Consider the following 15,709-nt stretch of genomic DNA (forward strand, 5'->3'; position numbering starts at 1 on the left):
ATTACTGTTGTCAGCTCAGTGGTTAACTTACCTCCCCTATTTCTCCTTTGTTATCTAGCGTCTTTTTATTGGGGGGGGGTTAACTCTTAGTTGCAACTGTATATTGGACTTGGTTTTTTTTATGCTTTTCTTTATTAAGTTGGTTTTTCACTATTCCAATTTGGATGAAGCACCTCATAATCCTATTCTTCAATTAATCATTTGGGTTATGATATTATGGAACTTTTCTCTGTGCCCTTTAAGTCTACTCTTCTGTTGGTGGTGGAATGGTCGGGAGGAGGGACTACTTAGTTTTTCCTTCTTCACCTGATATTCCTGGTTCATCCTGAGATATTTACTTGTTTATTATGTAACAGGATATATATACCTTGCACCCTTGTTTGTCTGTTTGCATGCTTTGGCTTTCCACTTCCAGGGAGACATTTTTCCAATTCAACAGAGTAAAATTACTTAATTTTGGATATGTGGGATTCCAGGTTGGTTCATGTGATCACTTTGAACCAATCACTTTTTTTTGTATTTGTTTGCTTCTCATTCTTGCTCTGTGATATTTCTTGGCCCCCATATTAAAATTAGTGGGCGAATGGGGTCTCCTACTGACTTCTACCTTTGTCAGATTGCCTGCTTCTGTTCCTTCTGTAGAGATAACTTGGTGAAGGGACTTTGTCTACCTGCTGTAGTCTCTAGGTTTCACATGTAGCTTCTTTTTATGGTCACTTCATGTTCAAGGGTCTCCCAGAGACGTTTGTATTGCAAATTGCTGTCAACTGTTTGCTTTTTTGTTGTTGTTGTTGACCTCTTGACCTTCTTTGGCTCAAGCTGCTGAATAGCCTCAGATCTTAGTTTCAGGACCACTTCATTTGAGCTGTCCAATGCCATTGGTGTTGGTATCAACTTAGTGTGTGTGGTGGGGGGGGGGTTAGTTAGAGTGAGGTTACAACTGGGATTTCATTCCTGTTTATTTGTTGTGCCTGAGACAAGGGGAGATTCATGGACAATCATCATTTTTTCTTACCTCACCCCATTCTTTGTTTTCTACCTTGTCCACAATGGAGTCCTTTCTCACCCTACTTTGGCATTCTTCACCAGGTCTGGGGATGCTTACATTTGTGGTTTCTGAGGCATTTCTACACATTCTCATAGTGAATTCATCTTGCCTTTAGCTATGTTTTGTATACAGAAATCAGGTTCTGCAGTTCAGGGATCTAGCCTTTGGTTTAGCATCAGCACCATATAGCTTTTGCTGGGTTGTAAAAGTTTTCACCATGTTTTATGCCTAGCTCATCCACCTCCAGGCTATGGAATTGGTAATCAGGCTCTTACTTACAGGGATCGTTCTATCTCTGGAGTTGTGGGCTTCCCTCAAATCTCTGAATTTTTTGGGATGAGGACACATGCTATCCCTTCAGTGGTCCCATTGCAACTAATGGATCTGGAACTTCAATCCACTGGATTTTGCAGTCTCTTTCATCAGGAGCAACATCTTAGTTTTTGAGTGGTGGTTGGTTTGGATCACCTCTATCATTAGCATGTACATGTACATATGTATGTGTGAGTGTATGTATGTGGGTGTGGGTGTATATATCAATGTATACTGCCTCTCTGTCCATAGTTTCTCTTTGCAGATACTTCACTTTGGGGATCCAGTGTGTATTTGTAAGGTCAAGAACTTCAGGGTATATGAATGGAGGACAAATCTTCATTCTGCATCAATTATTTGGAACTTCTTGCAGTCCAACAGGCAATAGTGCAAGGTCTAAATCTTTTGCAGGGGAATATCCTCATGAGATGTTTCATCAATTCCAGTGTTCTGTTAAATTTGGTTCTTTCTCTATGGGGCATATTCCAATCATGTCAGCCTCCTGGCTTGCCATTTTCCTGGGGTGATGGATTTCATAGCAGATTGTCAGTCTCAGTCTTAACTTTGTGCGGTTTTCTGATAGATTTGTTCTCACTTTGAGCCTCCATTGATGCTTTTGCCACTCATTGATACTTGACCACAAGCTCTGGAGTCTCCACTACCTCATCCTTAGGCTTGGGTGGTAGATGCAATCAATCCTGCTTGGATGGGATTGCACATCTGCGACTTTCCCTCACTTTCTCTGTTACTTAGAGTTCTGCCGATATTTTGCTCCTCTACTTGCCAGATGTTGGTACAGTTTCGTCATAAGAGTCCACCTCTGCATTTTCCTCTTTGGCTGTCTTTATTGATACATCTTCCACCCAACATTCTACACCAAGACTTTTTCCAGCTCATTTGGGTTTAACTTCTACAGTTGTCTGGGGGTGTGCCTCACAAGGAGTTTGTACTCACTTTACAAAATGTGTTCACCACATCTTGTTTTGACCTTTTTTCCCCTTTGGTTTAGCTTTGTCTCCTGTCATTTAGGTCTGACAACTTTTTCATCTCCTTTTAGTTATCCTCAATATCTGATGGTTTCGACTCTTCAGTGCTATCCAACCTTTTTCTCAAATGGCCTTTTCCATTACTTAATCGTAATATTAAGGTGATACTACATGCCTTGTCTCAACAATCATTCGAGCCTTTAGCCTCATGTACCATGTATCATCTCTCCTTTGATGGGTATTTTGTAATTGCTGACATGCTGATGTCATCAGCTGGAGTTATTGACATGTTTGTAGGACTTTTATCTTTCCATTTACATTTTTCTATACCCTGATATGTCCTTTCTTTCTAATTTCTCTGCCCACCAGGGAAGGGGACATTCCTCTCCACAATTCTTTTGCCAACTATTTCTCACCTCTACAATCAATCATACGCTGGTCATTTGTTTTGTCCTGTCAAGCCCAGAGGTGTTATGTGGCTCAATCTTACTCATTTCATGGTGATAGTCTTTGGGATACTTCAGTTTCCAACAGTTTATCTCCAATTCCTTGGAAGTGGTTTTGCAAATATTCAGGTTGCATATTCTGGATTTTACAGGCAAGGAATCTTCTGAGAGTTACATCTCATCAGCTTCAGCACACTTGTGTCTTTCACTGCCATTTCTTTGATTTTCTGGAGGACATTTTACGCGCCTGTATGTGGACTTCTCCTAATGCTTTTCTCTCAAATTCTTTATCTGATGTGGCAGTTTTTCTTCTGGTGTTTTTCCACAACTCCCCATGGCCATTTTAATAACATCTACTAGATTGTACAGAGGAGGGAATAATTTTATCTTTCTTTTTCAGGGTCCCTTACATCTTACTACCAGATCCCACTCTGTGGCGAATGTTGCCCAGACAGGTATGATTTTATCAATCCAATTCTCCGCTAGCAACCCATTTGGCTATACTTAATTCTGGTTGTAACGGGCTCTATAGAAATTAGGTATTCCATAAGAAGACCATCTAGGTGCATTTCCAGATGGTATTACCATATTATAATGGAGTGCTACTCATGGACTATCAGGAGTAAAGCTAAAGGGGATTCTGCCTGTCTCTGCTAATCATCGGATTGAATAAATTAGGGTCAGTTTGCTTTTAAAAATTTAGGAAACTCGGTTCACCTATTGCACCATTTCCAGATCACTGTTCCTCAGGACTCCCCAGTGCACATTACCCCCCAGATTCTACTAGTAGACCTAGGGAGTTCTTACCACACTCAGTTTCCAGTTGCTGGGATGGTGGACAGAAGCTTTTCCTCCAGAGTGCTTGAGTGTGTTCCTCTACTCTTGGAGAAGAGGGCGAAGCTGGGGACCCTCCTAGTCGGGTCCCTGGATGTATTTCCCAGATGTCGGTAGGAGCAGCGCTGTCCTATGTGGGAGCTTACTGGTAATACCAGTTCAGATTTGATCCTATGCAATTCAGTTCAGGTGTGCTTGGCCCTTCTTATGAACAATGTTGGGTTGTATATTGTTCATGGATAGAAGACCACTATCTCCTCATATTTCCAAATGTGAAGTGGTCCCATTCTAGGTTGTTGGTTGAACATAGTATTCCATGTCCTCTCCCTAATTCTGGGAGCAAATGAAATGCTACTTGCCCACTCTGTTGGAGAGTGAAGATGAATGTTCGTAATTCCAGACCGAATGAGTTCTGTTCCTTTGGTTGAGCAAGGCATATATGATCCCATCATTCCGAGCGTATAGTGGTGCCTTTTGGACTTCTTCAGGTGGAAGGGAAAATTTTTCCACTTCAGTGTTGCTTACTTTCTCTTCGTAATTCTGGTGGTTTGGAACACATCACTCTATAACCACAGGTTGGGATCCAATCAAATGTATATCTTTATATCACATTGTGGTCCAATTGCCTCAGCCACCAATGTGGGATATAGGGTCCATGATCCCTTAATTCCAACCCTGAGTTGTGGAACCTCGGTCATCTGGTTGGAGCTGGCGTATAATAATTACTCATGTACTATTCCACTCTTGATACCAGTATTAAGGTCTGGGTGAAGAGCATACCTGTTCTGGATGTAGTGTGGTTTCCCCACTTGGGTACCACTCTTATCTTGATACACCCTGTTCTATACAGGTGCTTTCTGTATAGACAATGTCCTCTCCAGCCACTCCACCTTCTCAATGTAGGATTCCAGCTAAAGTGTCAGTGGAGAGTAAGTATGTTTTGGAAGTTAACATTTTCCTAAATTGAAGTATTTCCAATAATACTTACCTCTGCTGACACTCTACTGTTCTTTCTTCTCACTAAGAGCCGGTGTTAGTGACTGGGATGGTGTGAGTCATGAAAAAGTGATTACATTATCTGAGTGAGATGCTTATATGTAATATTCCTCAGGATGGAGGGTGCGTTGACACAGGCAGAGGGATTTGCAAATTAGATATTGCCAAGGGCATTTAAGTGAGGTATAAAAGCCTGGAGCATATGAGATCAATACATAGGTAGGCAAAGCCAACGTCAAGGAATAACTAAAGTGTCAGCGGATGTAAATATTGTTGGAAATACATTTTCAATTTAGGAAAATGTTAATTTTTATCAAATCGTTATTAAGATTAAGAGGAATTATTGCATAAAACACAGTACATTATAGATTCATTTATTTGATATAAAAGCTATTTAGTGCTCCATCTTAAGTAAGGCAGTTGTTCTGTACTGTAAGTTACATCAATTGTACATAGGTGGTCAACTCAGCAGTATGTAACAATGATGAAATTGATACAAGTCAGAGCAAAAATGTTTACTATGAGACTTAAAAACTGAACAAACTTGTCCACTACCAGTTCTTGTCATTACCATTAACTTGTAACGGAAAATGTCTGTGGTTATTGTTCACAAAAGCATTAGGGATATTCCATTTAAAAGACATGATCAAAATACAGATGTTGAACTAGGAAGCTGTTATGGAAACTTAGTTTAGGGGTTAGAAGTTGAGTGCTTAGACCCACAATGTCTCAACTCTTACTTACTTTCTCTGTCTGCAGCCATTTGTGGAAAGGCAGTTGTTAAAATAGACTTGCAGTAGAAATAGACCAACATAGATTTATATATATATATATATATATGACTATCAACCTCCACCCTTTTAATAATTATTACAAATTGATGTTAAATAGAACTCTGAGCCCTTACCTTAATAGTCCTGTAATAATTACTTAAGCTCCCATCCTCCTTCCTTTCTTTTTACAAAACTTGTTCAAGTGTAAACTGGGTCAGCTATCAAGTCGGTCTTTTTATCCTGGTATACTAGACAAGTACATAGAAAAATTGTATGACCTTGAGTAACTAGCATCCTCTTTATGATCACAAAAAGGTAATTTCTTTAATCGGAGTTAATGGTTATGACAAGGACAGGTAATGGACAAATTTCTTTGTTTTTTTAAGTCTCATAGTGAACTTTTTTTTTAATTTGTATATTTATATATATATATATAGTAAACTGGGGTTTTGTAAGTTTATTTACTAATTTTGTTAGGAAAGAGCACCTTTATTACTGACTGTGAGAGTAAATAAATATTTTTCAGTTGTGTAAAATTTAGCCTAGTGAGATTGAAACCTATTGTCAAAATAATAATGATGATAACTTCTGATCAGAGTAAGTTATGTACTTACAGTAAAATTCAAAATGAACCTGGCCATCAGAACAGCTAATTAATTGTGTTCTTATATGTCTAGTTATAAAGATTAGAATGTTGTTTCATCATTTGGGTACTCTTGTTGTTAACAATATTTTTGGTTGTAATTCAAGTAATATCTCATAAGGTTTGGCAAGCTGGGGAGATAGGTATGGACAGAGAATTAAATATTCACCAAAGTTAAATAACTTGGTAGTGGTCAGAGCTTACTGTGTCCAGCTAGTTGTGAGGATAGTTTTATCAAAACTTTCCCATATCTGAAATTCTTGCATAAACAGTAATTACCTTTACATTAAAAAGCATAAAAACTTATAAATATGTTTGCTTTGTTGTTGTTTTTTAGAAAAAAAATATTAATTAAAGCTTTTAAAACTGAATTATTTAATCACAGTGAATTCAAAATGTGTCTTTAGACAAGTGTTTTTGTTCAGAAACCAGCCTGGGGTCTTATAAACACTAAAGATATCTTGAACATAAAATACATTTTGAAAATACTAGGGAAATAAGAAGATCAGACTTAGACTGGAAATTTTGTATCCATGTTATGTTAAAAATGTAGTATCGCTAACTTTTTTGTGTATTTATGTGTTTATCAGTTAATATAAATATTGAACATGGTCAACCTTTTTGTAGTGGAGGCATGATTTTATAGAAGTAAAAAAAAATAGTTATTTCTTTTCACATGATGAAATAGGTGAACATACAATGTATGGATTTTTATTGTTTTGTGTGTGGATTTAGGTGTATTAGTGTACTTGTGCATAATTTTATCATAACATGATTAATTGGAATTTATGAAAACAAATTTCAAGATTAAAATTTGTCAGTATTGTTTAAGAGTCATCTCATGTAGATTCTAAATAGAATCTTGTTTTGTATGCAAATAATCACCACATAACAAAATATTATGATAAAATGAAGTTTTAATTAGAACAGCTAGTTGTTTGACTATTTTATATGTAACATGCACAGCTATTTTATTTAAATGTATTATCTACATTTATAGCATTATGTTCGTAAACTACTGCATCCTCTAGTCAGCTATTTAGGTTGGAAAGATGAAGGCTCTCACATGACACAGTAAGTATAGATGACAAAGAATTGTTAACACTCTATGTTACAGAGTATATTTTGTGCTTAACAGCATGAGTCTAATAGTAATATACAAAAAAAGACTTAATATATTATTTTCTTCATAATTTATTTTGGGAAAGTTCTTTGCCCTGCCATTGGCTCTTTAACAAACAATATTCTATGTTATTAATTTCATATGTGTATAGAAATATTTTAGGTATTATCTGAAGAGGACCCCCCCCCCCCTAATGACTTATAATACTAAAAATTGGGTTTCAATACCCACAAAGGGCAGAGAATGCATGTTTTCAGATGTTTTAAGGATTATTTCCAGTTTAGAGTGTTGTTCCCAAATGAAGAATATATTTTTATTTTATTAGCATAAGATAAAATCTTTGGAATTTAAAACACATCTTACCTATTTTTTCAAAATGTGTTTTTTGGCACGTGTGTAATGTTCAGTTTTGAAAACTAAAAAATTTTATTTAAAAAACAATTATTATATACACAATTCAATAAAATGAGATTGTTTCCAGTCTCCAAATTACTAAAATAATAACTTACTGTACAAGGTTAAAAAGTGGTAATATCCCCGATGTGACTGGAAAACAATCTCATACACTTTACATGTTTCGATGTAATTCTTGCGTCATCCTCAAGAGTGTAATGTTTTGCAAAAAATAACATCCATTTATACAGTTATCAAAACACCAATTTACATATTAAAGAATTTCATGCCATCTGTTGACAACATTTCCATCAGGTCCATCATCCTTATTCAATAATTTAAATTTACTTTTTTTACATTTAATTATCGCAATAGATTTACCTATATTCATACCAATTACATTTCCAGGTTGCGCTAAAGTAACAATTTTTTCCCATTGAATTGTGTGATTAGTTTCACTAACATGTTCTGCTAAAGGTGAAGTAGTAATATTATTATTTTTAACATTTCTTTTATGTTCATTCAGTCTGAATTTTAAATTTCTTCTAGTTTGTCTCATATAAACGTTTTTACATTCACATAATATTTTATATATGCCAAATTTTTCCATTAAATCAATTTTATCTTTAGTTTTATTAAGAATTTCACTGACTTTGTTTATCAGTTTGTATATCGGAAAAATATTTTTGTTTTTTAATTTTTTTATTATTTGACAAGATAAACCAGGTATATATGATAGCACTAAACATTCTTTCGTACTTTTTCAGCAAATGGTTTTAACTTAATATTTTTATCCCTGTTTTTTAGTTTTATGATAGCTCTGTCAACAACATCTGTATTAAAACCTCTTTCCAGTGCTATGTGCTTAATAAACAATAATTCATTATTGATATCATTCTGTTTATGACATAATTTTAATATCCTGTCCACATAAGAGTGTAAAACACAGGTTTTTTTTAGATGTAGTGTGACAAGATTGTTGATGTGGCGGAATGATTACAGAGACAGGTTTACGATAAATGGCAGTTTCCAATTTATCCTTATTTTTAATTACTAAAACATCCAAAAAGAGATAAACAACCATTTATCTGAATTTTATAATTAAATCTTATAGAATTATCAATGTTATTAAGGTAATTAGCCAAATTAGCTAGTTCATCTTTACCATACCGCCAAATCAAAAATGTTTCGTCCACATACCTTAACCAAACTTCAGGTTTTTATCTGCTTTTTCTAGTGCTTCACTTTCAAAACTGTCCATAAATAAATCACACAACAACGGAGATAAAAGAGAACCCATAGCTAAACCCTCGTTCTGTTTATAAACTTTGCTATTAATTTGGAAAAACGAGTTTTCAACACATATTTCAGACTTGTCACTACATAAGTTTCACAAGATATTGAAAAGTTTCCTTTTTGATTTCATCTCAGTCATTGGTTCAGATGTTGGTAGAATGAAGCCACCAATCATAATCAACTCAAAGATGTTCAATAAAATTGAGTTTGAGTGTAGACTATTAAAAGAAAGTTATTGAAATCATTATTAAGCTCTTTGAATCTATATCTGACTGTGAATTATCAAATTATCATCTTGGATTATTCATTCTGCATGAGTGGAAATGCGTCATTTTGGGGTGGACATGATTTGTACCAGATTTTAGGTCAGCATCAGTATTATCATATAATGTAGGCAAATTCATAAGGCTGCAAAATAAAATTATCTTTAGCACTGAATTCATTAGCCACAGTTGCATTTATCACCTTTCATATTATATTTCCACTAGTAGAGCTTGTATGCTGAAGTTAGCCAATGGAAGAGCGGGAGCCGAGTTTTTATTTCGCTCCTAAAACAGTAGAAGTTTCTCTTTTGTTTCATGGAACTGTACCGAATAGAAATATTTCAAAAATGTCTGTGAAATTTTGAACATATTTTGTAAATTAAGCCACTGTGTTACATGGGCAAAACTCAAACTTGATAGATATCAAAATTTTCTTTTTTTTTCTTTCCAGGAAGCTGAGGTAGCTCACACACAATAATAGTAATCTTACAAAATTATTTGTGTTTTTAAAAAGTGCAATATATCTATAAAGGTGACAAATCACTCTGTCCATACAGACATGTCACGAGATTTTACTGAGTTACATTCAAAATTTAATTACGCTACTTTCTTATAATGGTATATGAATAAATTTGGCATCAAACCTAGCTAATAATCCAACTTTTAACTTTTTGATTGTATAAGGGGATATTAAAAACAAATCCTCAATTTCCTTTAGTATTTTAATGTGCTCTATCTTGTCATTGGGTTTGACTTACACTCATTACAAATGAATTTGTTTATTACCAGGATAATTTGTTATAGACTCACAAGCCACCAAATTGAGGAAATTTACATAAAGAACAAAGAAAGAACTCAGAGGCGAGGTAACATGAAACATATATTTAATTGAACAAATTTTTACAATTTACATTCTCATTACTCTCTCTCTCTAACATTTGGATATCTTATAAACAATTCCTCTACTATACTTATTAACATCTCCACGATACTCAGTAAGTAGCTTAACTTTTACTTGACACTCTGTCATGATATACTGTATACTAGTTACATTACTATATAAAGCACATTTAAACTTGTGTGAAGTTTGATGGTGAAAGTATTCTACTGACACTAAGGCTATCATCTCAGATGGACTCACTGAAGAGTGGAAGGGCTATTTTCTTCTTTGTGCTCTCAAGCTGTCTGACTGACTCTGTCGACTTCTGGACTGTCTCTCCTTCGCCTTTCTCCATGGCTTCTTATACTTAATTAAATGGATGCTGTCATCATTTTAGATTAACCAAAAACCAAACCACAACACGTGTTTCTTGGACTTTGATTGGTTGTTGACATTGTTCTAAAATGAACCAAATTCATAACTACTGTTCATGGGTTCCAATTGGCACATACCAATAAGGCACATTGGGACATATTGTCAACTCATATATTTTCTTTTTAAATTTTTTTGGCACATACGTCTGACATGCTTAGAATCCGGGCCGCTTGGTCTCTACCCTCTATATGTTTCCTTCTATATACCTTTGTTATGTAGGGCTCAAGTTTAGTTTTTCTTTCATTATCATCTTAACTTTGAACTTCTCCCTGAACATGGTGTAAGATATCCATCAATATCTTTGTAGTACACCCTAAACTCCATAAAATTCTGTCAAATTAATGGCTTCTGCTTCCTGCTGCTAAAATGAATTACTGTTTGTTTTTTCTAATTTTTTTGTATAACGATACAGGCTTCGAATGTATTTTCTAATTAAGCACATGTTCTATAACCCTGAGTTTCTTCATGACCTTATTCAGTGACCCAATTCACGTACGTGTATCAGTGTCCAAATGCTTTTTATTACTTTGTTTGGTTGACCAATGCATACTGTAGTTTTCTATGGCATTTCATTCTCCGTAATTATTACCAACTGAATTTTATACTAAACATTTGCTAATACCTTTTTATTTTTATTTGCTTTTTATTACTTTGTTTGGTTGACCAATACATAATGTAGTTTTCTATGGCATTTCATTCTCTATAATTATTACCAAGTGAATTTTATACTAAACATTTGCTAATAAGCAATTGTTTTATTCCTCCCCCATATTTCCATCTCCTGCTTTGTTGTTTAATAAGGTTTACACTATCTCTTATTACTTTACTTCCATTTATTATGGATTATTCATATACAACCCAGTTACTATAACTAACCTTTAATGCTCACAACACATGATCATAACTATTGTAGGTTTAGCATAATTATTCAGATATTGTCTCAATACAACCTTTCATGATAAAAATTCCTACTCAAATGTTCCACGTTATACATTCTATTAACTATATGAACACCTACCAATCATTAGTATTATGGCATATCCAGAAGTATATGAAGATATATCACACCACATTATTTTGTTTTGCTTGTATTTATATATGTATATATATAATTTTAAACTAAAATATATACTCATCAAAATGTACATTATATTTAAAAGGCAACACATATTTCATATTAAAAATGTATATACCCATGGATGAGTATATGGGATACATATTTAGTTATAAAACCTATGCATATTACATCAATAGACACGGTTTTAACACTTTCAGTATCTAAAGTTCTCCTGGACACAAGTTGTTCATTGGTATTGTTCGTAGCCACTCATAAAATGTACATACCTTCCAGGTACAACAGTGTTTGTGGAGTCATACATAGTAGATATTAGTCACTGGATTAATATCCAGATACCAATATGCTCCTAAGTTGTCACCATTCCTCATTTTTATCAGACTTCTTGATCACATTTATGCATTTCCTTGACAATCCCATTCATGTCACCTGACTTGCTTTACCATCAGCACCCATAGTCAATGTCTTTCATCTATCATTTCTCTTAGCCACTGTAGTCCAATTTTTTCATTAATTAATTTAACCCTAATAATTTTGACATATTCTCATTACATTATAATTTACTAACCTCATCAATTCTCATTTACACTCGCAAAATTTTTGTTTCTCCTCTACTTAATTTCTCTGAATCCTAGTTAAGATTTTGTTGCTCTTAAGTCATTTAGTTCAAACACTTCTGTGGCCTCAGAGTGTGAAAAATTTCTACGACAAAGCTTTAGCAGTGTGAGCAATGCCAATCTATCCCATGCTTGATACAACAGTATGCTTACCAAGGTCACTACTAAGCATAGTGTTATTAGCACTGTGTTTATTAACTTCCACTTATCTACCTTATTCTTTGCTGTTGTATCCCTCAAACTTTCTGTGTGTTTCTCTAATTCTTTAATGTTTACTCCTGACTAAGGTGTAAGTGCTTAGTTTCTTCCAGTACAGTCTTTAGCTTCAAGGTCTCTGAATTGGTTTCTGTTTTTTTAAATAGTTATTAGTTCTTCATGTCATTATGTCAAGTTGTGCAACCTTGTACTTGGTCTTATTTCTGAATAAACGGTAAACCTATTCCTTGTCCATGTGCAGAACAGTTTCTGCTAATTTTAAATAACCACTCCCCTTCCAGGACCCCAGGAAGCAGTAAGGCCAGTCAGGCCATAGCCCGGCCACTTTTTCGTGGCATGTATAGCTACAACTTATGTATTAAAACTTGTTTCATTTAATTTAATACATTATGTTGTGTTTATGCAGTATTTGTAGTTAAAGTGGCTCAACATTCAACCTCATAGCATTAAATTTTCACAATTTTTCTGGAGGAGGAGCATGCTCCTCCAGAACCTCCTAGAAATTGCAATGGCCTGACCACTCCAAAATTGCTTCATATGGCAGTACCTTCAATTTAATCACATGTGATTGGTAATCAAACTGCCAAATGTCTCATTTTGGACACACTACCAATACAGACAATTCACTTTTAACATCATAGTAGAAAGGCCTCAGAATGATGACACTCTTCTCATATAGTCCAGGTATATTATCTTTTTTATGCCTGCATAAATTACATAACTACATGTCAATATGGGTACAGAACATATTTGGATCACATACTCTGATTGGTCCTATACATTTTATCATATCTTCCTCTGTCATTTCTAGATAAGTTTGTTGATCATTTAAAACTGGTATAGCTAAAGAATTGTTTAGAGCTAAGGGTAAGGGAAATGTTCTATACAAATTAAACCTTCTGTTATTAACCTTCAAGAGTATTTCTATAAACATTCTAAGAGTGTTCTCTACAGTGACAATAATTTACATCTGCCCATGTCTAATACATATAAATCTGAATACCATGTGTAGGGATTACAAATTGTAAATGTGAGGGGCAGTCTTCTCTCAACTTTGTCTAATGCTTTCTCTAACTTACTAGGGGTAAGAAATAGTAACTTAGCTTTTTATCTGCTGCTACAGTGAATGCTTGCACTAACTTGGCTAATTCTGTTCTACTGCTTTCTACTGTGAAGGCTAGCTGTTGCAGATTGTTCTGAATTCTTGCATTAAAAACTAACTTTTCAGATTCTGCTCTGTGAATTTCAGTTTCCTTTAGTCTAGCATGTAACTCATTACTGATAATCACTAGTGCATGAGATACCTGTCTAATCTCTTGGCCATGCATTTCTATAGTCTGATTTAATGAGTTCATTATGGTTGCTTGTTCCCCTATCAGATGTATCATTTCTTTTAGTACCTGCCTCTGATGATCTACCCTTTTGTTTAATTCTTGTAAATCATTGGTAGTCGCAGTTCTGAACAAGAATTTTAAAATACTTTCGCTTGCATTAATTAATTCATGTTTCTGTCAATTGTGTTCCGAGATGAAAAAATTATTTCTAATATCGTTTAATAAACCATCTATTTCATCATAATATTTCCTAGTTAACTTTTTATAATTTACTATTCGTCGTGTTGGCATTATTCTTCGTACCTTTGTAATAACTAATCCTATATTAGTAACCATAATCATTTCTTTCCTATCCTTATGTTTAAATTTTACACTAGTTTCCTGATTAAGTGTTTTCTTTATCCCCCAACAAAATAAAATTTCCCTCTTCAACAATTACTGTACCTGTTTTGTTTTCTACTGGAACTATACTTACGTTTTATCCTGCTTCTATAGTTACTGTCATCATCCAAAGGATTCCAGTGCATCTTAAAATATACTACTAATACGTACAAAATATGGTTATTATTATTTTTTATATTATTATATATTATCTTTGATTACTCTAGGGTTGATTATTGTAATTGCATTCTTTCAAATACTCCTAACATATTGTTAAAGGCTTTAAATACTTCATTCGTTTTTTGTTCCTTCGGGCCTTCAGTTACTACATGGATATCTATTCTTGTTGTATGTATAATGAACTGTAAGTCAAAATGTACGATTCTTGTTCTTGTTGGTGGGCTGATCCTTGACTGGGCCTCATGCATTCTGGGGTCCAATGCAGACTGTGATATGCTTGGGACATTACTGATGTACCATGTACTGATGTACCATGTGTTTGATTCAGCTGTGTCATCTCTTGCTATACTTTCTACTACCCATACTTTGTTCACTAGCTTGTGTGTCAGTACTTGTATCACTGGAGTGGGTGTCATCATCTTCTAGTTAAGGTTCTGTGTTTCCATCATCTATTTGCTCAACTTTGTTATCTCTCAATTTTATCTTACCAGAATCCTTAATTTCCTTTTTGTTTTCTCGTGTTGCTATTTCTGATTCCTCTGTTAATTGTCCACACTCAATGTCTTGGATTCTTTTGCTTCTTTAAACAGTTAACATTTACTATTTGCTTGCTTTTACCATAAATTTCTTGTATTTCAAAATTTACTGGGCTTTTTTGTTTTACAATCCTAAACAGTCCTTTCCAAAATCTTGCCAACTTTTTAGTGTTTACTTTTTTAACAATGGGTGTATATACTTAGTACTTTATCTCCTAATTTGATTTTGCTGATCTGCACTTTTTATTATCCTGCTTTTCCCTGTTCTCAGCAGTATTACTTTATTACTGTATTATTTATTTACTTATTTACTGTATTATTTACAGTAGTGTTCCCTTTCTAATTCAAATGCAGTTTGCATCTTTTGCATCATTTCTGCTTTATAGTCTTCATCTAATGCATAGTGTATTTCTCTAGGTGCTAATATCTTGTGCATGGGTAACATTACACATCTACTGTGTAATAAGAAAAATGGAATTTCTTGTATAGATTAATTTTTTGTACTTCTAAATGCTAATAATAGTAAAGGGATCTGTTCATCCATGTCTTCTGATCATTCTTACAATACTAGGATATCATGTTTAGTCGAGTTCTATTAAATCTTTCTACTTGTCCATTAGCAGCAGGAAGACAAGCAGTTGTCTCAATTTTCTTTACTTCTAACACTTCACAGGTTTTTTCATTAATCTTGAAATGAAGTTTATACCTCCATCTGTTAGCAAATATTGTGGGATTCCATGCTTTACTACAATGTGGTTACAAATGCCTTTGCAATAGATTTGGTAGACATATTGCTTGTTTTGTTTGTGTTTTATGTAAAATATTTTATTCATTGATGACATTTATTTCATAAACATCCATGTATCATATTTTCATTACATACATATGTAAAATATTACAAACTGACACAAAATGTATTTCATAAAAAATCGTCCATCTTTG

The 15,709-nt window shown here is 34.2% G+C and overlaps 1 protein-coding gene across 1 annotated transcript in view; it reads left to right on the plus strand.

Annotated features, from left to right (window-relative positions):
- LOC106466747 (endoplasmic reticulum aminopeptidase 2-like) overlaps positions 1-15,709 on the plus strand; it is a 175,947-nt gene that overhangs the window by 118,295 nt on the left and 41,943 nt on the right. The window contains 1 exon segment of the mRNA XM_022394821.1: positions 7,039-7,112. Coding sequence (XP_022250529.1) covers positions 7,039-7,112 — 74 coding nt within the window.

This window comes from Limulus polyphemus, unplaced genomic scaffold (genome assembly GCF_000517525.1).
Source record: "Limulus polyphemus unplaced genomic scaffold, Limulus_polyphemus-2.1.2 Scaffold2368, whole genome shotgun sequence".
In the NCBI taxonomy this organism is placed as follows: Eukaryota; Metazoa; Arthropoda; class Merostomata; order Xiphosura; family Limulidae; genus Limulus; species Limulus polyphemus.